General features: G+C 40.6%; 1 protein-coding gene and 1 long non-coding RNA gene across 10 annotated transcripts in view; one reads left to right on the top strand and one right to left on the bottom strand.

Annotated features, from left to right (window-relative positions):
- The window catches only part of caps2 (calcyphosine 2), a 66,030-nt gene extending 40,722 nt beyond the window's left edge, over window positions 1–25,308 (top strand). For 8 of the 9 annotated variants that reach the window (XM_073058868.1, XM_073058867.1, XM_073058863.1 and 5 more), the window contains 9 exons: window positions 1,628–1,702; window positions 2,658–2,753; window positions 5,813–5,906; window positions 6,265–6,383; window positions 9,089–9,156; window positions 12,525–12,679; window positions 15,561–15,680; window positions 17,000–17,096; window positions 23,009–25,308. In XM_073058868.1, coding sequence (XP_072914969.1) covers window positions 1,628–1,702; window positions 2,658–2,753; window positions 5,813–5,906; window positions 6,265–6,383; window positions 9,089–9,156; window positions 12,525–12,679; window positions 15,561–15,680; window positions 17,000–17,096; window positions 23,009–23,184 — 1,000 coding nt within the window. In that variant the 3' untranslated portion in view covers window positions 23,185–25,308. The remainder of the gene's footprint in view (window positions 1–1,627; window positions 1,703–2,657; window positions 2,754–5,812; window positions 5,907–6,264; window positions 6,384–9,088; window positions 9,157–12,524; window positions 12,680–15,560; window positions 15,681–16,999; window positions 17,097–23,008) is intronic. The other variant, XM_073058866.1, reaches the window with a different exon arrangement.
- The window catches only part of LOC140734636 (uncharacterized), a 14,634-nt gene continuing 4,459 nt past the window's right edge, over window positions 15,930–26,104 (bottom strand). Inside the window, exons 2-3 of the long non-coding RNA XR_012100580.1 lie at window positions 21,413–21,556; window positions 15,930–16,032 (exon numbers count right to left, since the gene is read on the bottom strand). This is a non-coding gene — a long non-coding RNA (uncharacterized lncRNA). The remainder of the gene's footprint in view (window positions 16,033–21,412; window positions 21,557–26,104) is intronic.

Below are 26,104 nucleotides of genomic sequence, written 5' to 3'. Positions count from 1 at the left end.
AAACAACAACATTCAACAGTTATAAGGAATAAAGAATTCTATAAAAATGAAGTAAGAGGTTAAAGTACAGATATGGAATAAAATGCACATAAATACATAAATACCAGCATGTATTTAACATGTAAACGGTGTTATAAAAATTGGTTTAGTGTTTACAGTGCAGTACAGTAACAGGATAATAGATGGAGGGTGGTAGGGCCTAATTAGAATGATTGATCAGATTAACTGCCTGGGAGGAGAAACTTTTAATATGGTGCACAATTTTTGTTTTAATAACCCTATTGTGCTTTTCAGAAGGGAAAAGTCAGTTTACATTAAACCAAGGTTGCATTTACCTAATAAAGTTGCACACAAATATCTAATCAGCCAATCATGTGGCAGCAATTCAATGCATAAAAGCAAGCAGACATGGTCAAGGTTGTTTTTGTTACAGTTCAGACCAAAAATCCAACTGGGGAAGAAATGTGATGTAAGTGACTTTGATCATGGAGTGATTGTTGGTGCCAGAATGGCTGGTTTGAGTATCTCAGAAACTGCTGATCTTCTGGGATTTTCACTCTCAACAATCACCTGTGTTTACAGAGAATGGTGTGTAAAATAAATAAATAAATAAATAAATAAATAGATAAATAAATGATAATAATGATAATAATAATAATAATTAAATAAAACATTAAGTAAGTGACAGTTCTATGGGTGAAAATGACTTGTTAATGAGAGAGGTCAGAGGAGAATAGCCAGACTGGTTCAAGCTGATGGGAAGATGACAGTAACTCAGGTAACCACGTGTTACAGCAGTGGTGTGTAGAAGTACATCTCTGAAGGCACATGTTGAATGTTGAAGTGCATGAGCTACAGCAGTAGAAGACCATGAAAATACACTCAGTGGCCACTTTAGTAGGTACAGGAGGTACGTAATAAAGAGGCAGCTGTGTGTATATGTTTCAGATGTTGAAGTTTGTAGTTCAGAGTTCAATTCCGGCGGCCTCGGTAAGGAGTCTCTGTACATTCTCCCCATGGAATGCATGGGCTTTCTCTGGGTGATCTGGTTTTCTCCCAAAGTCTAAAGCCATACCAGGTATGTTAATTGGTCATTGTAAATTGTCCCATGATTAAACTAGGGTTAAATTGGGGTTGCTGGGGCAGTGTGGTTCAAAGGGCTAGAAGGGTCTACTTTACGCTGTACCTCTAAATCTAAAAAATACAGGCTGTTTGACCTAACTAATTCATTCTAACTCCAGTGAATAAGATTCAATTTTATTTGCCATATATATTTACATGTATCATTGTGGTGTGTTGATAGGAATGCAATAAAAACAATATTCAACCATTATATAAAATTAAAGTTAGAAGTTAAAGTATGATTAGGAAATAAAATGTGCATAATACATAAATACCAGCATGTATTTAAAATATAAACAGCATTATAAAATCTGCTTCCACCATTCAGTGCCCAGCCCTTTCCCCATATCCATTTTTCCCCTTCTGCATTTATTTTGCTTCCCCTGAAATGACTATATGCCATATTCGTGAAAACAATTTCTTCATTCCAACCACTCTGTCGGTAAAATACTTGCACAAATTCCTTGTTGGATTTATCGGTGACCTCTTTTTATTGCCTTAATAGAGTGAAGACAAGTTCAACATTAACTGAAAATCTCCTCTCAAACAAGTTGCGGTTTGATGGCCGGATTATTTCTAAGTTAGTTAAATTTTCACTCTTATTACTAAATGTGATTTAATAAGTAATATGGGTAAAACTGCCTTTCGTTTAAATGTTGACCTACTTACATCCACTGTTAGATTCACAAGATGTACCATGTTCTGATGGAAGTAAGTTAAGGAATTGGAATCAAGTTGGCAACTGTTGCACATGCTATTTTGGAAAACTGGATATGCAAGCTAAGGCATTCAAAAACACAAGAAATTCTGCAGTTTCTGGAAATCCAGAGAAACACACACAAAATGACGGAGGAACTCAACAAACCTGGCAGCATCTAGGGAAGTGAATAAACAGTCAATGCTTTGAGACTGGTGAAGGGTCTGGGCCCAAACTGTGGACTGTTTATTCATTTCCATAGATGCTGCCTGACCTACTATGTTCTTCCAGCATTTTCTGTGTGTTGCTAAGGCATTCAAAGCTATTCAGCTGGGGAGGCGAATGCCCATGATGGAGATGACTGAGTCTGCAGATTGTTCTGATCCTGTACATTGGCCCCTCCATATTAGATGGTGACACATCTAGTCAGAATGCTCTCTGCAGTACATTAATAGAAATTTGCAAGAGCCTTTGGTGACATACTAAATCTCCTCAGACTCCTAATGAAGTATAACTGCTAGTGTGCCTTCTTCATAATTGCATCAGAATGTTGGACCCACGATAGATCTTTAGAGATGTTGTCATTCAGGAATTTAAAACTGTTTACCCTTTCTACCTTCAACCCCTTGATGAGGACTATAATTAAAGACTGGTACTTCAGAATTAATTTCTCCAATATTTGATGCCAGTGTAGATGCCCACAGCTTGAGAATGGTCAAATAATTATGCCTGAAGTTCGAGAGCTGTAGTCAGTCCTACTACCTACACTCTGCTCCAGTGGTACTCTATACTGATATAACTAGCCTGGCTAATTTGTGTGCAATTTTGTCTTAACCAGAAATGGACGGGATGCATGTAGAGAGCTAATTGGCTTCTTCTTTGCATTTGACAAGTCTCTCACGGTATATGAATATCGCCAGTTTGGGAAGAATAGGTAAGTCCTCCTGAGCAATGCACCAGTACTACAGGTGTTGGATACAGTGAGTGTTAAGATACTGCCCAGGAAAGGATAGTTTATAGACAGTGTGCAGTCATCCCACGCAAGCAAGATCTTTGAAGAGCATAGCTCCTCTTTGTACAGCAGAGGATTAGAGGATGCAAAACACATACACCAACTAGGAGACAATTACTTTACTAAATTCAAAGTATCATTGGTTATTAGTTTGTAGTTTCTGTTGACTATTAATACCTGTATTGCTGTTGTGTGATTGGTAGTTGATCATGGATGTAAGGAATTCAAACATGCACAAGATTACCAGTTGGTCAATATCCATATCTGCTAGTCAATTTCTGTATAAAAATGGCACTACTATACTTCTGTTCAGACTTCAGAGCAGTTTGGTGACCATGATGCTTTCCATAAATGTGTAATTTATTTGTAGTAACATTACGTTATGTATTGTGTGTGTGAGTTGTGTGTACTGTGTTATGCACCTTGGTTCAGAGGAATGTTGTTTCATTTGGCAGTAACATGTCTATGGTTGAATGACAATAAACTGAAATTGAACTTGAACTTCTACGCAAGTGAATAAAGTGTGCTTAAAGAGTGAATGTGAGTTTTCAGAGTCTGGTGAATCGGCAACGATAAATGCACACATTGGAGAGCACCTGATCTGCCCACAACAGTTTTCCAGCCCTACCAGCCACCCCTCACCCTCCCCCCCCATCACCACCACCCAGCCCTATCCTCAATAACCTCTAGATTGTTCAGTTGCACGTCAATAACAAATACCTAAGAGTGAACTTTTCTGATCAAAAGCTTTACTGTGACTTATAGAGTAGGTATATTCTCAGAATTCTGAATTACATAAAATAATTGTACTTTAAGGCAACTTTCTCATGCATAGGTAAGCTCAGAGTTTTATAACAAGTGAAGTCCTTTGAATCATGATTATCCTCTAGGGGTTGAGCATAGCAAACTACTACAAACAGTAATTAATAACTCGTTCATCAGATAGGTTATTATAGCACTGGTGGCTAAAGATTAATAGTTGGCTAAATACTTATGACCTTCCAGGTCTGCTTAAGTGTGCAGGAAGGGATTCAAAGAACATAAAACATAGAACAGTACAGCACAGGAACAAGGCCTTTGGCCCACAATGTTCTGCCAAACCAATTAAATTACCGGTAGTAATCAAATGGTCAACTAAACTAATCCCTTCTGCTTACACGTTGTCCTTATCCTTACAATTCCCCCAAATTCATGTGCCAATCTAAACGTCTGTTAAAATTCCCTAATGTATCTGCCACTAGCACCACCTCTGGCAGCATGTTCCAGGTACCTACCCCTTTCTGTGTGTAAAAAAAACAACTTGCCTCTGATATAAGATATTTCAGCCCTGTTTAAAAAGCTACTGTCTACTCCATCAATGCCTCTCATAATCTTATAAACCTCTATCAGATCTCCCCTCTGCCTCCACCACTCCTGAAAAAGCAACTCATGTCTGTCCAACCTCTCGTTATAGCACATGGTCTCTAATCCGGGCAGCATACTGGTAAACCTCTTCTGTACCCTCTCCAAAGCCTCGACATCCTTCTTATTATGGGGAGACCAGATCTGTGTGCAGTACTCCAGATGAGGCCTGACCAGAGTTATATAAACCTGCAACATGACTCATTGACTTTGAATTCCACATTTCATATAATAAAGGCAAATGTGCCATCTGTCTTCTTAACCACCAGTCAGGATGGTGGAATAGGAGAAGGTTCTCGACAAAGCTGGACAGAGAGGATTTGTGATGGTCACTGGTGGGGTTTGTGATCTTTTGGCGGGAGATGTAGAGAGAAGATCTGGAGAGATGGCCATTGGATTTGACCCAATGGGAAAGTGCAATTTGAAGGAGCCCAAGATGGTAAATTCTACCAATGATCGGTAATGAGAAGTCAGTGCCACGGGTAAGGGACACACCGAGGTTTTGGAAGATATGAACTCCAACATCTGCACATTGAGACTAGTTTAATTATAATGGACACTTTTATTTTTTTCTCTTAATAACTGGTTAAGGTGAAATTAGTAAACACTGTCTTTATGATTGTTAGTGGTGTACAGTCTGTTACTTCTTGCCGATGGAAAATTACACATGGGCAACATTTACTCAATTCAGAGTACCATTAGTCAAAACATACCAGCTTTCTGGTTTGGTGGGACCCAAGTTATACCTACCCTAGATGTACATTGTTTGAGAAAAGTGGCTCCCTCACTGCTGAGTCTAGTGGCTGTTAGCAGAGCCGGCTAACAAACCAAGTTTCTATAAAGTCCGCTGAGGGGGCCTTATAAGTAACTTCATGTGTTCAAGTTGAAGAAGCCCGTGGGCATTTACACAAAGGGTGGCATGGTAGTAGCTGTTAGTGTAATGCAATTACAGCAACAGTAGCCTGGGTACAAACCCTGCTGCTGTCTGCGAGGAGCTTGTGCATTCTCCCTGTGAATGGGTATCCTCTGGGTTTGCTGGTTTCCTCCCACATTCCAAAGATGTATGGGTTAGTAGGTTAATTAGTAATGGGTGTAACTGGGCAGTGCAGGCTCATCGGGCTGGGAGGGTTTGTTACCATGCTGTACCTGTAAATAAAAATAAATAAAATAAAACCCTGTATAATTTGAAGCCAAACAGGAACTCTGATGTGCCATTTATTTTAACTTTCCCTTCTACTACCTTGTGTGTCTCCCCTACTCTCCTAGCCACCCTACCCGTCAGTTATGTTTCCTTTGCATTGATTGTAGTTTCCCAAAAGTGAGTTAGATTGGTATATAACCAGTCATACTGTTGGTGGTATTTCCACTGAAAAGGTTTGTTTGGGGGGGGGGGGGGGGGGGGGGGGGAGGTGGAATCTGTCTGGCACTTCTGTACACATAAGGTAGGTTGCAGTCAAATATCTCAGACAAGGAAGCGTCTGAAAGCCAGGCCCAGAAATTCCCTGCATATTTGTCTTCTCCCGTGATAACTGTGGTCCTTTGAAGTTTTGACTGTAAACTTTTGGTCTCTTTTCTTTCAGGACTAATGCACTTCCATTTATTCAGAGGGGCATTTACTGCCATTGTTACGGTAGGCGGAAGAAAAGGCAATATGATGTTGGAGATTTCTATGTGGTAGGTAGTAAGCAGTCAACCATTCAGTCCATAAAATGTGCGTTAATGATTTCTCTATTTTGGTAATTTCCTCACCTCCTGTTGTTTACACACTTTATCCTTTAATGTTTCTTTTTACCAAATAACTTATTCCATTGTTGTTTGCTGTTGGTTACTATTGATAAGTGTTCTGAGGTGCAGTGGAAAGCTTTTGTTCGGTGTGCCTTGAAGACAGATTATTCCTTACACAAATTTATCGAGATAGTATAAAGAACACAGAATATTGTGTTTCAGTTACATTGAAACTGCACTGCATGTAGACAATGTGTGTTCCATGTACACACTGATGACTTGGTCACTGTTCTCTTCGCCAAGCCAGGGTGCAAACCTGACCTTTCTGACCTCAGAACACGTCGGTCTCCCTGCGAGTGTCCAAGCAAAGCAGTTACTGACACTGCGGATCACCAGCATTGACGAATTGGCAAAGCACTCATTGCTGTAAGTTATGGAATCTTTTGTTCTTAAATAAAATGTAGTTTAAACAAAGTAATAAAAATGAGATTAATGTGGGAATTCAAAACTTTCTGAACCCTACTTTCCCACCATAGTCATAGGTCATACAGCACAGGAAAAGGTCCTGCAGCCCTTTGAGATTAAAGATTAGCTTTAATTGTCACATATATATCAAAACATTGAAACAAACAGTGAAATGCAGTGTTTGCATCAATAACCAGCATGGCTCAAGGATCTGCTGGGGGCAGCCCAAAAAGTGTCACCATACTTCTGGTGCCAACGTAGCATGCCCAGAGTTTACAAATTTGGTATGTCTTTGGAATGTGGGAGGAAACCTGAGCACAGAGTAATGGGGAGAATGTACAAATTCCTTATGCCGGCGGGAATTGAACCCTGGTTGTGGTATTGTAAGCGTTGCACTAACTGCTACACTTCATAGCATAGCATAGGAGACTGAATGGTAACTCAACAGAAATTATATGACAAAAGCCATACATATAGTATATAGTCAAAATGCTTTTCCCATAATAAGGTTCAATGATTCCTAGAGTCATCAGATTTCTGAATAGTCCATAAACACTACTTCACTATTCCTCTTCCTACCTACCTATCTGTCTATCTATCTATCTATTGACTATCTATCTATTCATCTATTTTTATGCTCTACAAAAATAACACATTTCACAACTGGTTCATGACAGTAAACCTGATTCTGATTTTAATTCTGATTCAACATGGAAACAGGTCCTTTAGCCCAATGAGTCCATGCCAACCATGATGCCCACTTAAGATAGTCCCATTTGCTGCATTTGTCCCAAGTCCCTCTAGACTTTTACTCTCCATATCTCCATATACCTATCCAAATGTCTTAAATATCAAGCTGTGTTCCTTTATTCATCAATTTATTCATGAACTGTATGCAAGGAAACTAGAGTGTTATCTTCCCAAAAATCACAATTCATACAGTGATTATCACATCCAGTACAATTAAATGTAACTTTCATCATCCAGATGAAAGGTTATGCATCCAGGACCAATGTGCACACACTATTTTCTCTCAACTCCTCCATTTCCTAAGAAAGACCCTGGTTGACTTTGTTCCATTCTCCCTACAGCCATTGAGTTCAGTATCCTAAAAACTCTGTAATTAATAAACAAAAAAAAAACTCACTTGTATCTTTTGGCCAATTTAATGCCCCCTGGATTAATGGAATTTAATGGAAACAGCTGCTCCCTCCTTCCCATACCTAAGCCAATCATTATTCTGTTGTACACTTCCATCAAGACATCTCCTGTCAAGCTAATGTGAGCATTTGGGACTTTTATCAGTAGGGTAAAGTATGGCAGGGGAACAAAGATGGGCAACCTTGTGTATAACCGCGGTGACTGGTTTCCAGACTATTTATGCCAAGTGGCTTCTTCCTGTGTGCTGTTGTGTCCTGATAGCAACCTTTCTTTAGATAGCTACAAGGTGTGATTTCAAAACCGTTGCTGCTCTTTACATATCAATGTATTCAATGGAAGTTGCCAAATATATTTTCCCTTTATGTATTTAAACTTTTCAATGTCTGTCAAAAGTTTTAGAATATTATAGGATATGTTTGTCTTTATTTGGGTATAAAGGAGAGAGCCTTAATAGTATCCATTGTTTTTATTTTGTTATCCATGGGAATTAACATCTCTGTCCTGTGCAGATAATGTGTATGTATAATGCAATAGCTTTAGAACATTAGTGATCACTGATCGAGGTTCAATTCCCACTGCTGTCTGTAAGGAGCTAGTACGTTCTCTCTGTGACCTCATGAATTTCCTCTGGATGCTCTGGTTTCCTCCCACATTCCAAAGAAGTACAGTATGTTTAGGATTAGTACATTGCGGGCATGCTCTTTTGGTGCTGAAAGTGTGGAAACAGCTGGAGGCTGCCTCCTGCACGGTCCTCACTGATTTGATTTGATGCATTTCACTGTATGTTTTGATGTACTGTACATGTGACAAATAAGGCTAAGCTGTAAATGAAAAATCTTTCATCTTTATTGTCATCACTACAGAAAACATTGCCAGGCACGCCACAGTGGATGGAACAACAGGGCTTTGTATGTCTGACCTATGAACACCATTACATACAGTGCTCCCGTGATTTTATTAAATTCAGAAGTCCACGTTCCTATGAACAGCTGAAGTAGTTCCCATCTCCACCTTTAGGAATTGTTTTTTCCAATCAGTCTTATATCCTTTGGATGTCATTCATTACAATACTATGGAGGTGTGGTTTCCATATTGTGTAATGTTTGTGTGGTTTCTGGCTTGTGAACAAGATTGACTTATAGACATCTGCAAAATCAGAACCTGTTTGTTGCTCAGGGACTGTCTATACACAGCTTAGCTTTAGAATAGAAAGAAAAACATTAGATTTTTTTTTATCACTTGTATATCAAAACGTACAGTGAAAATGCATCATTTGTGTTAAATCAGTCAAGGTTGTGCTAGGAGCAGCTCATTAGTGTTGCCGTGCTTCTGGTGCCAGAACAGCATGCCCACGACTCACTAACCCGAACCTGAATGTCTTTAGATTTGTGCTTTAATTCAGCAGCAAACATACAAGGACCTGTCTCCAACCACAGATTCAATGCAAATTGTTTTTCCTTTCTGATTTTAAATGCAGCTTTTCCCATTTGCATAATTCCTTACAGAACCGGTGGGGATCCATCCTTAAGTAAGCAAGAGATTGAAGACAGAAATATCCTTTTGACTGCACAAGGTGACGTTTCATGTTGTAAAAGCATATAATAACTTGTGTATGTTCAAACCAAGCTGGAAAGAGTAATTCATCTCTTTGTTAGCTTCATTGATGTATAATATGTGGCTATGTTTCCTTATTAGATAGAAGGCCATTCTGCCTATTGAGTGTGTTAGCCCACAGAGCCATCCCAGTCCACCACTAATATTCATCTCCCCACTTCCTCATCATCTCACTCAAGTTTCTGCCACTCTCGCACACACTGGGGAATTAACCTACCAGCCCAGTTTTTGTGTTCATCAAACCTTTTGGAATATTACTGCTCCTCTCAGATGGTAGTACATCCCCTTATCATTTCTGAGGTTCTGATTATATTTCTGAGGCACTGTTATTGACACTATATTGCATCTTTATTTCACTCACATTGTATATAACATTGTTTTACAAACATAAAAGAGCATAAGGTATAGGAGCAGAAAAAATTGAGTCTGTTCCACCAGTCATATTTAATGTATTGACCCTCACAACCCCATTCTCTTGCCTTCTACCCATAACCTTTGATGCCCTTACTAATCAAGGACCTATCAAATTCCAATTTGAATATGGAATCAGAATCAGGTTTAATATCACTGGCATATCTCGTAAAATTTGTTGTTTTACAGCAGCTTTACATTGCAATACATAACAATAAAAAACTAAATTACAGTAAATATATATATGTTAAATTAAGTAGTGCAAAAAGAGAAAAGAAGAACTATTGAGGTTATATTCATGGGTTCAATGTCTATTCAGAAATCAATGGTAGAGAGGAAGAAGCTATTCTTGAATTGTTGAGTGTGTGCCTTCAGTCTCCTGTACCCCTCTCCCTACTGCCATCATGGAGGAGGCACACACCCAATATACCCAGTGACTCAGCCTCCACAGTCATTTCTGTTAATGAATTCCACAGATTCACCACCTTCTGACTAAAGAAATTCCTACTCATCTCTGTTCTAAAGGGACTTTCTTGTACTGTGAGGCTGTGTCCTAGACTCCTCCACTAGTGGAAATATCCTCTCCATCTCCACTCCACCTTGGCCTTTCAATATGTTTCTGCTGTAACTAATTCTCCCCACAAGTTTGATGTTTCCCTCAGAATAACTTCCATGTTCTTTCTTTGTTTCGTGGCTGTCTGGAGAAGACGAATCTCAGGCTTATATATGGATACATACTTTGATAATAAATGAGCCTTTGAACTCACTCGGGTTTCTACCACTCCCCTGCATATTAGAGGATATTTACAAGGGGAGATTAATCTACCAACCCACATATCTTTGCGATATGCGAGGAAACTGGAGAAAGCACGTGGTCACAGGGTGAAATACAAACCACGCTCAGCTGCACGAGGTCAGGATTAAACCTGGGTAACTGGAGCTGTGAAAAATAACTCCATTTGAAGTTCAAGTTCATTGCCATTTAACTATATCTATCGCCAAAGTAAACAACATTCCTATGGACCACGATGCACAGCACAGTACATTTAACTCACACACAACACAAAGTGTTACTACAAATAAATTAATAAATAATAAGGTGCATTTACGACACAAGTTAAAAAGTAAACAATATCATGCTACTGGCACTTCATGTGTGATGAGACCTGAGTGGTGACAGGGAGTTCAGTAGTCTCACAGCCTGGAGGAAGAAGCTGTTTCCCATCCTAACAGTCCTTGTGCTAAAGCTACAGTACCTCCTGCCTGATGGTGGTGGGGGGGGGAGGGGGATGGTTCAAAGGAATTGTTGGATGGATTGTTGACAATGCTAAGTGCCCTGTGTACGTAGCGCTCCTGATAAATATCTCTGACGGGTGGAAGAGGGACTTTGAAGATCCTCTCAGCAGACCTCACCATTCTTTGTAGGGACCTGCGTTTACGTGCCTTGCAAATCCTGTATCACACAGGGATGCAGCTGGTCAGGACACTCTCAGCGGTGCTCCCTGTAAAAGTTGGTTAGAAATGGGGAGGGGAGGGTGGCAGCGAGCCTTGCTTGCCTGAATCTCCTCAGGAAGTGGGGATGCTGCTGTTCTTCCCTGACCAAAGGGATGGTGTTGAGGGACCAAGTGACCAGGTGTGATCAACCGTTACGTGCACTCCCAGAGCCCAGAAACATGGTGCCCCTGACTCTCTCTGTGGTGGAGCCGTTTATGCGCAGTGAGGAGTGGTCAGCCGGCACCTTCCTAAAGTCCATGGTCGTCCCTTCGGTCTTGTCCACACTGAGTCTCAAGTTGTGCTTTAGTAACTGTCTCACTGTGCTGCCCATACAGTTATTTTGTTCATTAGACCTTTTTGGTATATTACTGTTCCTCTTGGATGTGGGTACATCTCCCTAACATGTTTGTCTTGCCAGATATATATTTGAAGCACTATTGTTGACATTATATTACATTTTTATTTCACTCACATTCTGTATGCCATTACTTTACACAACTACACACACATTAGTTCAGAGAAGCAGTGAAGCACCTGCACTGGCTTGTTTGAACTAGAGGTCCTTGTAAATTTCTCTAGTCTGCAGTTCAAAGACTTCAATTAAAACTTAAACCTACGTTGTTCATCTTGAATAAGACAGAAAAGTCTGGATATACACTCAGTAACCACTTTATTAGGTACCTCCTGTATCTAATAAAGTGGCCACTGAGTGTACCTATGTTCATGGTCTTCTGTAGCCCATCTCGGATCGCAAGACACTGCAGCGGATAGTCAAAATGACAAAGAAGTGACTTGACTTGACTTAATTTTGATTTGCACTCAGTGGCCACTTTATTAGATACATTTGGAACCCGGTGTGATCTTCTGCTGCTGTAGCCCATCCATTTCAAGTTTTAACATGTTGTACCTTCAGAAATACTCTTCTGCACACCACAGTTGTGATGCATGGTTATTTGAGTTACTGCTGCCTTCCTGTCAGCTTGAACTAGTCTGGCCATTCTCCTCTGACCTCTCTCATTAACAAAGCATTTTTGCCCACAGAGCTGCTGCTCTCTGGATGCTCTTTGTTTCTCACACCATTCTCTGGACTCTCAAGGTTCTGCAAGCTCTAGGGACTATTGTGCATGAAAGCTACAAGGAGATCAGCGGTTTCTGAGATATTCAAACCATCACATCTGCAACCACACAATCAAAATTACCTGGATCACATTTCTTCCCCATTCTGATGTTTGGTCTGAATGGCAACTGAACCTCTTGACCTTGTCTACATGCTTTTATGCATTGAGTTTCTGCCACATGATTGGCTGACTAAATATTTACATTACTGAGTGGGTGCAAAGGGGTTATCTAATAAAGTGGTTATTGAGTGTAATTAGCAAGTCAGCTATAACTTTTAACCTTTTCTCCTTCTCCCTTATACAGGGCTGTTAAGAGAAAAGCTGAAGAACAGAGGAGTCCGCACTATGACTGGACTGGGGAAGTACTTTCGACAGCGGGATTCCAGTGGGAATGGAGATATGGCCAAAGCAGAACTGAAACAGGCTCTGAAGGAATTCCATTTAGAACTTCCTAATGAGGTCAGCACCAATAGCAATGCACATTTTTATAGAATGCTTTAAGGTGGGTAAAACAACACACAATGCTTTACAGGAATGCAAACTAACAAAATCTGGTATCAGGCTATATCTATAATGACCAAAGATGTGTGTGGGTGGGAGGGAGAGAGGAACGTGATTAGTTTTGCTGTTGGTGTTTTATTATTTGTTATATTCTGTATTCTGCTGACCATTGTGGGCATGCAATATTGGCACTGGAATGTGTGGCAACATTTGTGGGCTGCCCCCAGCACATCCTTGGGTTGGTTGTTAACACAAATGATGCATTTCACTGTATGTTTCAATGTACACATCATAAATTTGAATCTTGAACCTTGACCAAGGGCTTGGTCAAAGTTCAACTTGAATTATCATTCAACCTTGCATGAGTAACCATGATTACAGTCAAATGAAACAGCATTACTCCAGGGCCAAGGTGCAAAATACAATACCAACAGTCATACACAGCACATGGCAAAAGTGGCATATATCAGAGAGCAGTCACACAAATCATATAGTCCAAGTCCTCGAGTCCATGAATGTTGCACGTTCTGCAGTCGAATACATCTTGACTTCTGCCAAGCAAACACGGAAGATATAACAGCAGAACTAGGCCATTCGGCCCATCATGTCTGCTCTGCCATTTCATCGTGGGCTGATCCAATTGTTCCAGTCATCCCCTCTCCCCTGCCTTCTCTCCATACCCTTTGATGCTCTGGCTAATCAAGAACCTGTCTATCTCTGCCTTAAATACACCCAATGACTTAGCCTCCACAGCCACTCGTGGCAACAAATTCCACAGACTTGCCACCCTCTGACTATAGTAATTTCTCTGCATCTCTGTTCTATCTAAATGGACGTCCTTCAATCCTGAAGTCATGCCCTCTTGTTCTAGACTCCCCTATCATGGGAAATAACTTTGCCATATCTAATCTGTTCAGGCCTTTTAACATTTGGAATGTTTTTAGGAGATCCTCCCTCATTCTCCTTCACAAGAAAAGGGATAAAGATGTTCACATGCTATTGTAGTACTTTATATACCTAATGCCCAGTAGGGTCTCTTGATTGTAAGAAATACATTTAAAAAAGGCAATAACACCTTTGGCTGACCCCATAGAAGCCATGGTGTCCGAGCTGGTGTGGAACCTAAGGCTCCTGTTCTTCTTGCCCAGTGGCAGCAGCAAGAAGAGAGCATGATCTGGGATGGTGGGGGTCTTGATGATGGATGTGTAGCAGCGCTCTTTGTAGATGTGTTCAATGGTGCAGAGAGCTTTTCCTGTGAACCACCACTTTTTGTAGGATTCTCTGTTCTAGGACTGGTGTTTCCATACCAAGCTGTGACGTAACCAGTCAGGATACTCTCCACTGTGCATCTATAGAAGTTTGTCAAACTTTTAGATGACATGCCAAATCTGTGCAAGCTTTTAAGAAAGTAGAACCACTGTTGTGCTTTCTTTATAATGGCACTTACGGTATGTGCTGGTCCCAAGACATAAATTGGAAGCCAGTAGCACTGGGTGAGGGGTATGGTGTGAGTCAAGGGGCTAATGGTAGATCTTCAAAAGATATGCAGATAGGTGTAAAATCCAAGGAGATTAAAAGGTTGTCTGAGGTGCATTAGATTAATTTACTTTCAAACACACCAGGGTGCAATGAAATCCCTTGGTCACAGGGTAAACAGTGTGCATGGTCATAAAGAACACAAATGAATAGATCAGTGAGTACGAAGCAGTGGAATGGTGCAAAGATAGTAGTTACAGGTCCAATAACTTGGGTTCAATTCAACTGCTGTCGGTAAAGAGTTTTTACGCTCTCCCTGTGACTCTGTGGGTTTCCTCTGGATGATTCTGTTTTCTCCATCATCCCAAAGATGTGTGGGTTAGGAGGGTAGTTGGTTACATGGGTGTAACTGAGTGGCATGAACTCATTAGGTCTGTAAGTTATGTTAAATTAGTGCAAGAAGATGTGCTAAAGTGGTAATAACGGGATATCCGAGAGAGGTAGAATTAATAGTCTGAGAAAGTAGCAGCGCCACCGGGGAAGGGATGCGAAAGAGGTGATTGGATCAGAAGTCTGTTTGCAATAGGCAGGAGGCTAAAGATGTGTGGGGTTTTAGGTCAATTATACACAGAAAATTACAACTTTGTGCAACTGAGATATAAAGCCTAGGGGATGGGGTGGGGGACAGTGTCCATGGAGGGGAAGGCTGGTTTGCAGAATGGACTGGGCTGAGTTCACAACTGTCTGCAGTTTCTTACGGTTCTGGGCAGAGCAGTTGCGATGCATCCGGATAGGGTGCTTTCCATGTAATATGCTACGCTGCTCAGCTGCTATTTCTTTCTTATTTTGAAACAAATATTAAATTCTCCTGTTCAAAATTTCTCAAGTACAGTTTGGTTGCTAATCAGTTAAAGTTTTTAATAAAATTCTCTTGTATTTTTTTTCTCCTCTAAATGTCTGCAGAAAATGGGCAGCACGATAGCGTAACACTGTGACAGTGAGAGCAACCCGTGTTCAATTCCGCAGCTGTCTGTTAGGAGTTTGTACGTTCTCTCCATGACCACATGGCTACAAGTTAGTAGAGCAATTGGCCATAAGATGTCATTGGGTGACACAGGCTCATTGGGCCGGTAGGACCTAATACCGTGCTGTATCTCTAAATAAAAAATAAATCAAATGAATCTCAGGGTAGTATACGATGGGATATATATACTTCGATATTACAGTTACTTTGAATTTTGAAAATAAATTATCTTTTGACACTCACTGAAGAACATCAAACCTATTACATCACTGCAGCTTGAAAAAGACGTTTGAAGTTAAATTTTTAAAAAGCCACTAAATTTGATGTTTCTTTTTGTAGGATTTTGAGTCTATTTGGCTTTTGCTGGACCAGGACTGTGAGGGTAAAGTAGATTATAACCTGTTTATCCAAGCCACCATTGGAGAGATGAATGAGTTTCGAAAGGCATTTGTAAGAAAAGTAAGAGTGATTCCATTTTGGTTCATGTTTCTAGTACTTTAGAAATGAAAATTAAAAGATACTGGAAATCTGAAATCGCAACCGAAGTTACAGGTGGCCCCTGTATTACAGAGGTGTGGTTGTGTTCCTATAAAACCCTCTGCATTGCAATTATCTGTGATGCATAGCCACAACATCTGTACATGTGTCAAGAAATGTGTTTAAAAAATTGACACTGCAGTTCTGTGAAAGTGAATTTTTATTCCATATCTCAGATGTTTTGGTAGTAATTTGTCAATTCTGAAGGATGAATTTCTGTAACCCAAACTGCAATCTTGCTGGGTTTGCCTGTACTGGAAACACTCAGCAGCATCTATGGAAAGAGGAACAGTTAATGATTCAGGCACATGAACCTTCTTCAGAACTGGGAAAGATTCAAATTATTACTTGGCTCTAAGACTAAAGTGGTGCTTAAACTGTATAGTCCCTTTAAAACTAGCAAGTTACCTAGTCACTAGGAGCTTCATTGCTATTCGTGGTTAGGTTGTACTCTATGCTAGTCATCTGAGATACCTAAGCAAAACAGACAAACTGATGGACGAACCCAGGTCAGGCTGCATCTATGGAGGGGAATAAAAAGAATCAGATTCAGATTTATTATCATTGAATAATAACACCATGAAATTTGTTGTTTTGCAACAATACATTAAAATTACTGTAAGTTACAATAAGAAATATGAAAAATAAATAAGTAGTTCAAAAAGAGAGCAAAAGGTGAGTAGTGTTCAAGGGTTCATGGTTTGTTCAGAAATCTGATTGGAAGAAGCTGTTCCTAAAATGCCTTCAGCTTCTGTACCATCTTCCTGATGGTAGTAATGAGAAGAGGGTATGTCCTGAATGGTGAGGTTCCTTAAAGATGGATGCTGCTTTCTTGAGGCATCACCTACTGAAGATGTCCTTGATGGTGGGGAGGCTTGTACCCATGATGGAGCTGGCTGAATCTACAACCCCCTGCACCTTTATCCAGTCCTGTGCACTGGAGCCTCCATACCAGGCAGTGATGCAACCAGTAAGAATGTTCTCCATGGTATTGATGAAGGGTTTTGTCACAGAGCGTTGACTGTTTATTCCCCTCCACACATACTGCCTCACCTGCTGAATTCCTCCAGTATTTTGCCTGTCTTGCTCAAGATTTCTATCTTCTGTGGAATCTCTTGTGTATATGAGGTACTTGGGTTAATAGTTTGTATAACAAGCTGTGAATGTGATGTGAGGGGACTCACTAAAGTGTGATTGCATCTTCTCTGTTACTTAGGTTATTTCATTGTTTATCTTCACAGGCTTACATGAAGCTTGATCCTAATAAGACTGGCAGCATCTCTGTGAATGATATTAGCAAGTTCTATAACCCGAAGAAACACCCCAAAGTTTTATCAGGTAATGATAGAAGTCTGCTCACCATTATCATTCATTGCCACTTGGAGAAGCTGAATCAATCAAAGTCAGGTTTATTATCACTAACATATGTCATGAAATTTATTGTTTTGTGGTAGCAGTACAGTGCAAGACATAAAAAGTTACTGTAAATTGCAATAAATAAACAGACAAATAAAAAGTGCAAAAGAGGAATAGCAGGACCAGGTTTATCACTGCTGACAAAGGTCATGAAACTTGTTTTGTGGCAGTAGTATTGTGCAAGACATAAAGCTTATTATGATTTACAATAATAAATAAATAGTTCAAAGCTTCATAAGACATGGAAGCAGAATTAGGCTATTCAGCCCATCGTGTCTGCTCTGCCATTGCATTATGGCTGAACCTGGAACCCACTCAACCCCATACGCCTGCCTTCTTGCCATAACCTTTGATGCCCTGACCGATCAGGAAATGATCAATTTCTACCTTAAATATATCCACAGATTTGGCCTCCATTGTAGTCTATGGCAGGGCAGTCCAAGCTTCGCTACTCTCAGGCTAAAAGAAATCCTCCTTACCTCTGTTCTAAAAGGTCGCCCCTCAAATTTGAGGCTGTGCCCTCTAGTTCTGGATACCCCAACCATAGGTAGCATCCTCTCCACATCCACCCACTCTAGACCTTTCAACATTCGTTAGATTTCAATGAGATTTCCCTGCATTCTTCTAAATTCCTGTGAGTATAGGCACAAAGCTGCCAAATGCTCCTCAAATGTTAACCCCTTCATTACTGGAAGTATCCTCATGAACTTCCTCTGGACTCTCTCCAATGACAACACATCCTTTCTGAGGTATGGGGCCCAAAATTGTTGACAATACTCCAAGTGCGGCCTGACTAGTGTCTTCCACAGTGAGAATATGCAAAGTACTTGTTAAGTTCATCTGCTATTTCTTTGTCCATCATTACTACCTCACTCAGCATCATTTTTCAGTGGTTCATTATCAACTCTCACCCCTCTTTTACACTTTATATAACTGAAAAAACTTTTAGTATTCTGCTTTATATTATTGGTTTGTTTGCCCTCATATTTCATCTTTTCCCTTCTTATAGCTATTTTAGTTGCCTTCTGTTGGATTTTAAAGCTTCCCAATCATCTAACTTCCTACTCCCTTTTGCCACCTTGTATGCCCCTTTGTGGCTTTGTCAGCCACAGTTGCCTACCCCTGCTTTTAAGAACAACTTCTGTGGGACATATGTGTTCTGCCCCAATCAGGTTTTTGATCACTAACAAGTGCTGTGAAATTTATTGTCTTGTGGCAGCAGTGCAGTGCATACGCAAAGAATTACTGTAAGCTCCAATAAGAAATACTGAATATATTAAAAATAAGTAGTGTAAAAAGAGAGCAAAATAGTGAAGTTATGTTCATGAACTGTTTAGAAATCTGATGGCAGAGGGGCAAAAGCTGTTCCTAAAACTCAATAATAGTGAGCACAGAGTGATCCAGCACTGCAATGGGCACTTCAGGCCAGTGACTGGCACTGACCATCAATGCTCACTTACATAGATCTTCACTAATCACATTTGAGTTTTCTCAAACTCCCAGTCATTAACCCCCATTTGGGGAAGGGGTTGGATCTTTGGAACTTGTGGAACAGATTTATGAAATGGCTCAATGGACAGCATCACATTCATAGAGAGAATGAGGAAACTCCACACAGACAGCGACAGAGGTCAGGATTGAACCTGGGAGACGGGAGCTGTGAGGCAGCTACTTGACTGGCGATGGAACTCTTGTCAGTCCGTGTACGCCATGTTCAAAATCCTTTCTTGAGAGTTTTAGTTAATTTTGGGTCAGGTATCACAAAATACCATGTAACTGCAGCAAAGTAAGTGAGTTTTGTTGTTGCATGGAACATTTCATGTGTACTGATTATTCTTTGCTAATGTTTTGCTATCTTTAATGGCATCACAGTTTGACTTCCTCATCAAATGGTGCCCTGCATTGTTTGAATCTATGATTCAAAGCTGAAGATTTAAAATCATGTGGTCATAGGAAGAGTGTGCATACACCAGTGGGAGGAATTGAAATCGGGTTTTTGGCACTGTAATAGAGTTATGCTAACTGCTAAGCTACTGTCCCGTCCCTAATTGTGTGCAGATCCTGGCCTATGTTTGAAAACTTCCTTTCACAGAGTACAAAGGAATTAAAGCAGTTCAGGGAGATTGATAACGAATGTAGGGTCAATCAGCAGGTAGAGGGATGAGGTGAGGTTGGCTGATAGGTTACAGATGTTACAGGATTCTGATTTGAGGGGTGGTGGGAGTAATCAATGATTGGAGATCTTGGTGGTTGTGGAGACATTGGTACATCTACTGTGAGGAAGTGCTTTGAGAGGTTGGTCATGGCCAGAATCGACTCCTGCCTAAGCAAGGACCTAGATGTGTTGCAATTTGCCTACCACTACAATAGGGCTACAGCATTTGCAGTCTCACTGGGCATCCACTTGGCCTTGGATCACCTGGACAATAGCAATACATACATCAGGCTGCTGTTAATAGATTACAGCTCAGCATTCAACAGAGTCATACCTTTGGTACTAATCAATAAGCTTCAGAACATAGACCTCTGTACCTCCCTCTGCAGCTGGATCCTTCCCTCCCTCATTGGGTAAAAAAATAACACCACTTCCTCAATGACAGTCAACACTGATGCAGCTCAAGGATGCATGTTCAGGTCACTCCTCTATTGTCTCTACATCCATGGTTGTCTGGCTAGGCACAGCACAAACACAGTCTATAGATTTGCTGATGACACAACTATTGTTGGCAGAATTTCAGATGGTAATGAGGAGGTGTACAGGAGTGAGGTAGATCAGCTGGTTGAGTGGTGTCATAACAACAACCTTGCACTCAACGTCAGTAAGACCAAGGAATTGGTTGTGGACTTCAGGTAGGGAAAGTCGAAGGAACACACACCAGTCCTCATTGAGGAATCAGCAGTGGAAAGAGTGACCATTTTCAAGTTCCTAGTTATCGGTATCTCAGAAGATCTATTTTGGACCTAATACATTGATGCAATTATGAAGATGGCATGCCAGTGGCTATATTTCATTAGGAGTTTGAGGAGATTTAGTATGACAGCACAGATTCTATATTCTTGGTGTACTGTGGAGAGCATTCTCTGGTTCACTACCTTGTATGCAGGGACCACTGTACTGGATCAGAAAAAGCTGCAGAGGGTTGTAAGCTCAGTCAGCTCCATCATGAGCACCAGCCACCCCACCTTTGAGGACATCTTCAAAAAGCAGTAGGTGAAAAAGGTGGCATCCATCATGAAGGACCCTCAGCACCCAGGACATCTTCTCATTGCTACCATCCGAGAGGAGGTACGGGATGTACCATTCAAATTCTTCATAGTACATAACTTGTTGAAGTAGTGAAATGGTTTCATTTTTATGCCCGGGTGTTTCTGGCATCTCCAGCCCTGAATAATTGAAACCAGAGTGAGCAAAATGGTTTGGAATTATCTTGCTGCTTATTTCTCACCAACTATCAGTGACAAAAATCACTTCCTTTTGATCAAAAACACATGCAACTGATGCTACTTAAAAACTGTTTGCTTGAAGCACAGTGTAGCATCTAACACCCACACAAATGTGTGTGACTGATGCTAGTTAGAACCTGTTCAGCAACAGGCTCCTGCCCCAATTAAACAGCAGTTTTCCAAATAAACAAAGGAAATCCTGGCAATTTTCTGAATTAGTTTTCATTCTTTGAGAGTTGTCCCAAATAAGAGGCTGATTAACCAATAGCCCAATTAACCAGAATCCACTATATTACACTGCAAAACAACAAATTTCATGACATACTGTATGTTGGAGAAAATAAAGCTGATTCTGATTCTGGTATGAAATACAGTTTCTGGAGAGTAATTCCTGCAAGATAGCTCGTCCCACTAGATCTTGCGCTGTTTTACAATAGTAGACATGTTGTTATTTGGGACCTGGATGATGGGATGCCAGAGGAACTTCTCAGTTCTCCGTGGAGCGCATCACGATGCAGGTGCTGAGGGACAGGGACGGGACAGGTGACAGCTCAGTATCAGTGGATACCTGTAGGGGTTGAATCGGCCGTAGCTCACCCACAGTTTGTACACCCTCCTGCACATCTGGCACTGTTGAAGTCAATGAAACAGAGCAAAAGCACAGCTGGGCATGATGTAAAGCATCATCTCACTCAGAGTTTATTGTGTTGCCTGCTGTTAATATCATAGAGTTATGCAGCACAGAAACAGGCGGCCATTTGGACCAACTCGTTCATGGCAACCGAACTACCTACCTGAGCTAGTCCTATTTTCCAGCGATTTGCCAATATTCCTCTAACCGTTCCCATCCATGAACCGCCAAAATGCCTTTTAAATGTTGTAATTGTACCCTCCTCTACGGTCTTCGCTGGAAACATCTTCAAAATATCCACTTCTCTCTGAAAGATTTTAAAGATTGAAGATTAACTTTGTCACATGTAAATCGAGACATCGAAACATGCAGAGTAATGCATTGTCTATATCAGAGAGAAATACAATAAAGGATGTGCTGGGGGCAGACTTCAAGTGTTGCTATGTTCCTGATGCCAACATAGCAAGCCCACAACTTACTAACCCGTATATCTTTGGAATGTGCTGTCCATGCCTCTGTGAAAGGGTTGCCCCTTTAAATTTTTCGCTTCTCACATTAAACCTTTGGATTCCCCTACCCCATGGAAAAGATTTCAACCGTTTTGCTTATCTATATGCCTCATGATTTTCCAAGCTCCTCCCAAGTCCTAGTCTTACCAACAGGCCTACCCAAACCATCCATCTCCAAGTAATACTCAGCATCTGATGAAGGTCTGAAACAGCCCAGTCCATCACGGGTAAAGTCCTCCCCACCAGTGAGCACATCTGCAGGGAGCGCTGTCACAGGAAAGCAACATCCATCATCAAGGACCATCATCATCCAGACCATGTGCTGTTCTTGCTGCTACTTTCGGGAAAGAGATACAAGAGATACAGGACCATGATGGTCAAGGAGAGTTATTAGTCTTCAACCACCAGGTTCCTGAACTGGCGTGGATAACTTCACTCACCACAACCTATGGACTCCCTTTCAAGGACTCTACAACTCGTGGTCTCAGTATTATTTATTTATTTTTTGTATTTGTACAGATTGTCTTCTTTTGCATGTTAGTTGCACACCAGTCTTTCTGTGTAGTTTTCCATTGATTCTGTTGTATTTCTTTGTTTTACAATGAACACTTGCAAGAAAATAAATCTTAAGTAATATTTGGTGACAAAGATTCAAAATAGATTTATTATCAAATTGTGTATGCAGTACACAGCCCTGAGATTCACCCACCCGCAGACAGCCATGAAACAAAGAAACACCATCAAACCCGTTCTAAGAAAACATCAAACAACCAACACGCGAGATAAAGAACAAATCGTGCAAATGGCAAAAAGCGAGCTAGTAACATCTAAATGTGAAACCATCTTGGAGTGTTCAGTTTAATTCATTCAGTTCAGTTTAGCACTGTGACATTCACTAACTGCAGGCCACAGATAAACTTGCATAAACAGCAAGAAAAGAGCAACCAGAAACCAGAGACACATGCAACACAAATTGCAGAGTCCAAAGCTGCAGGCCAACATAACCTATGACAACATCCTGCTCACAGCTGACATATACGTCATTTGATTGTAAATTTACTTTGAATTTTGAAATATCTTCACCAAAACTTGCTGAATATTAACAGTAGTTTCTGGTTTTATCAGATTTCTAGTGCCTGCTGTTTTATTTGATTTTCACTCAGCTTTGCTCACTCAGAGATTTCCACCTCTATTCCCAGTCTGTGACAACTTGCTGGACTGATGTTGTTCTCCTTACTGTTCTGCTGCAGGAGAATCTTCAGAGCAGCAGGTCCACTTAGCATTCCTGGACACCCTACAGGAGTACTGCGCCAGCCTGAATGAAGTGACATACTGTGAATTTGAATCCTATTACGAGGGTCTCAGCCTTGGAATTGCGAACGATGAAGATTTTGCCAACATCTTGAGAAACTGCTGGGGGGTCTGAGATTTTGAGAACAAACTGGACAAAGTCAGAAGGATCTTTAATTCTATGCACGTTCCAAATCGACATGCCGTTAATTAATGGGTAGAAGCTAACTACAACATAGAACCCTGTAGTATCACTGCAGAATGTTCCAGCTTCTCAGTTGGGCAGAGTTTAGCTCTACCATTTCTTAAAGATATTTAGTTTTTTTTTAAGGAGGTATTTTTAGACCATAAGACCATAACGCAGAGGAGTAGAATTTGGCCATCAAATCTTCTCCGCCATGGCCAATTTATTATCCCTCTCAACCCCATTCTCCTGCCTTCTCCACATAACTTTTGACACTCTCACTAATAAAGAATTTATCAACCTCCACTTTAAATATACCCAATGACTTGGCCTCCACAGCTGTCTGTGGCAATGATTTCCGCAGATTTTCCACCCTTCAGCTAAAGAAATGCCTCCTCACCTCTGTTCTAAATGGAATCCCTCTATTCTGAAGCTGTGTCCTAGGCTCCCTAAATATAGTAAACATCCACTCCACGTCCACTCTATCTAGACCTTTCAATATTTGATAGGTTTCAATGACATCCCACCTTGTTCTTCTAAACTCCAGTGAGATCATCAAATGTTTAGTGGCACTAGATGGGATAGGAACCTCTACCAGGAAGAAAATCCTTCAGATTTTATGTCCAATGAGCACCAGTAATATGCATTTTCCTGCCCTACTTCTGTCGTCTGAAGATTTACTTGTTCACCAGCAGATTTTCAGCGAAGTGTATTTATTATTCCAAGCGCTTATAAGACTATTCAGTCCATTGAGTCTGCTCTTACTAACCAATAGCCTATAGCCTTTGCTTTAAATATACCCAATGATTTGCCTTTCACAGCTATGTCAGGAAAGCAAGTAAATTACTTCTTAGAAGTCCTTAGACCATAAATTTAAAGTATTTAAGGTTCTGGAAATTGAATATGTTAATCCTGGTCTACAAGACCTGGGGTGTTGGTGTTGATGGATTAGTTTGTATTGTGGTGTATGCATCAAATGTAAGACAATGTCTCTTTTGCCAGTCACTGTCACTGCACAGTCATTCTTCATTGCCTGGACAACACATTAAGATTTTCTGGTGATGTGGGACACTTGGATAAATATAAATCTGTAATTCCCAGTGAAAATTTAAAAAAACTGTAGATGCTGGAAAACTGAAACAAAATTTGAAAGCACTGGAAATACTCAGGTCAGACATTGTCTCTGAAGAAAGAATCAGAGAACATTTTGAGTTTGTGTCAGTTCTTGCAGTGTAAATATCAAAAGGTGTTGATGTATTTTCAATAGGACCCCAACACAGAAAATGTTGGCTGAATTGGAGTATATATTTATAGTATACCAGTCTTTGAGTATCATCCCTCTTGGATAAATGTAAGGTACCAGGTTCATTTACCTTGATACATTTCAATGACAGAAGAACCCAGCAAGTCAGGCAGTACCTATGGAGGAGAATAGACAATTGCTGTCTCAGGCCGAGACCCTTCATCAGGAGTCCTGATAAAGGACCTTGGCCTGACACATTGACTGTTTATTCCCCTCCATAGATGATTTGCTGAGTTCTTCCAGCATCTGTTGCTCAAGATTTCCAGCGTCTGCAGAATCTTTTGTGTTAATGCATTTCAATGGTGCCTTAGTTTTCTGTGCTGTATGGAGCAGGTATGTGCAGTGCAGACAAACCTCCCCACTTCTCTCCACGTTATATCCTTTGTTTCACATCTTCTCCTCCTCTTTACACAACCTTGACACCACAGTCACTCTCTCTCCACTCTGGGAAGGGAGTTTCTTTCTGAATTCAGTATTTTATTGATGCCCACTAGTTGTATTCTTTCAACTTGTCTTCTATTTAATTGTGTAGTGGTGGTGTATATATAATATTGCATACTAGAGCTCTATGTCAAAAGCTCTACAACATGAAGTATACATGGGATAAGTTATGTTTTCACAAACATTGTTACCAATATGTTAAATACACCGATTTCTGTGTAACCTGTTGTGTGAATGAAGGACAGGATTTCTTGCAATGCCTTTGGGATGGACATGCGAGGGAATTTGAATGAGTTGTAATGGATTATAAATAAGCTTTATTTGTCAATGTATATCGAAATATGGAAGCATACTTTCAAATGCATTTTTTCGTTAACGACCAACACAGTCCAAGGATGTGCTGGGGACATAGTACTCCCACAATTTACTAACGCTAACCATAATGCTATTAGCCATAATGAGATTGCTGGTGCCTTGACCAGTATCTTCATGTCCCCTCTAGGCACAGGTGAGGTCCTGGAGGACTGGCGTGTGGCTAATGTTGTACCTCTATTTAGGAAGGGAACAAGGGAAAATCCTGGGAAGTATAGACCAGCGAGTCTCATGTCAGTTGTAGGAAATTTGCTGGAGAACATTCTTGGGGATAGAAGAAATGAGCATTTGGAAACCCAAAGCCTAATTAGGGAGAGCCAGCATGGCTTTATGCAGGGCAGGTCGTGAATAACCATCTTGATTGAGTTTTTGACAAGATGACAAGAGAGATTGATGAAGGGAGAGGGATGGATGTTGTCTACATGAATGTTAGTGAGGTATTTGACTAAGTCCTTCAAGGAAGGCTAATCCAGAAGATTAAGATGCATGGGGTCTGTGGTGAGTTGGCTGCTTGGATTCAGAACTGACTTGTGAATAGAACACAAAGGGTAGTGGTTGAAGGGACTTATTTGAGCTGGAGGTCTGGAATTAGTGGTGTTCCACAGGGATCTGTGCTGGGACCTTTGCTGTTTGTGATGTATATAAATGATCTGGATGAAAATGTAAATGAGTGGGTTAGTAAGTTTGCAGATAATAACAAGATTGGTGGAGTTGTGGATAGTGTAGAAGACTGGCAAAGAATAAAATGCAATATAA

This window comes from Hemitrygon akajei, chromosome 10, assembly GCF_048418815.1.
Source record: "Hemitrygon akajei chromosome 10, sHemAka1.3, whole genome shotgun sequence".
Classification (NCBI taxonomy): domain Eukaryota; kingdom Metazoa; phylum Chordata; class Chondrichthyes; order Myliobatiformes; family Dasyatidae; genus Hemitrygon; species Hemitrygon akajei.
This window is presented reverse-complemented; position numbering and strand designations above follow the sequence as displayed.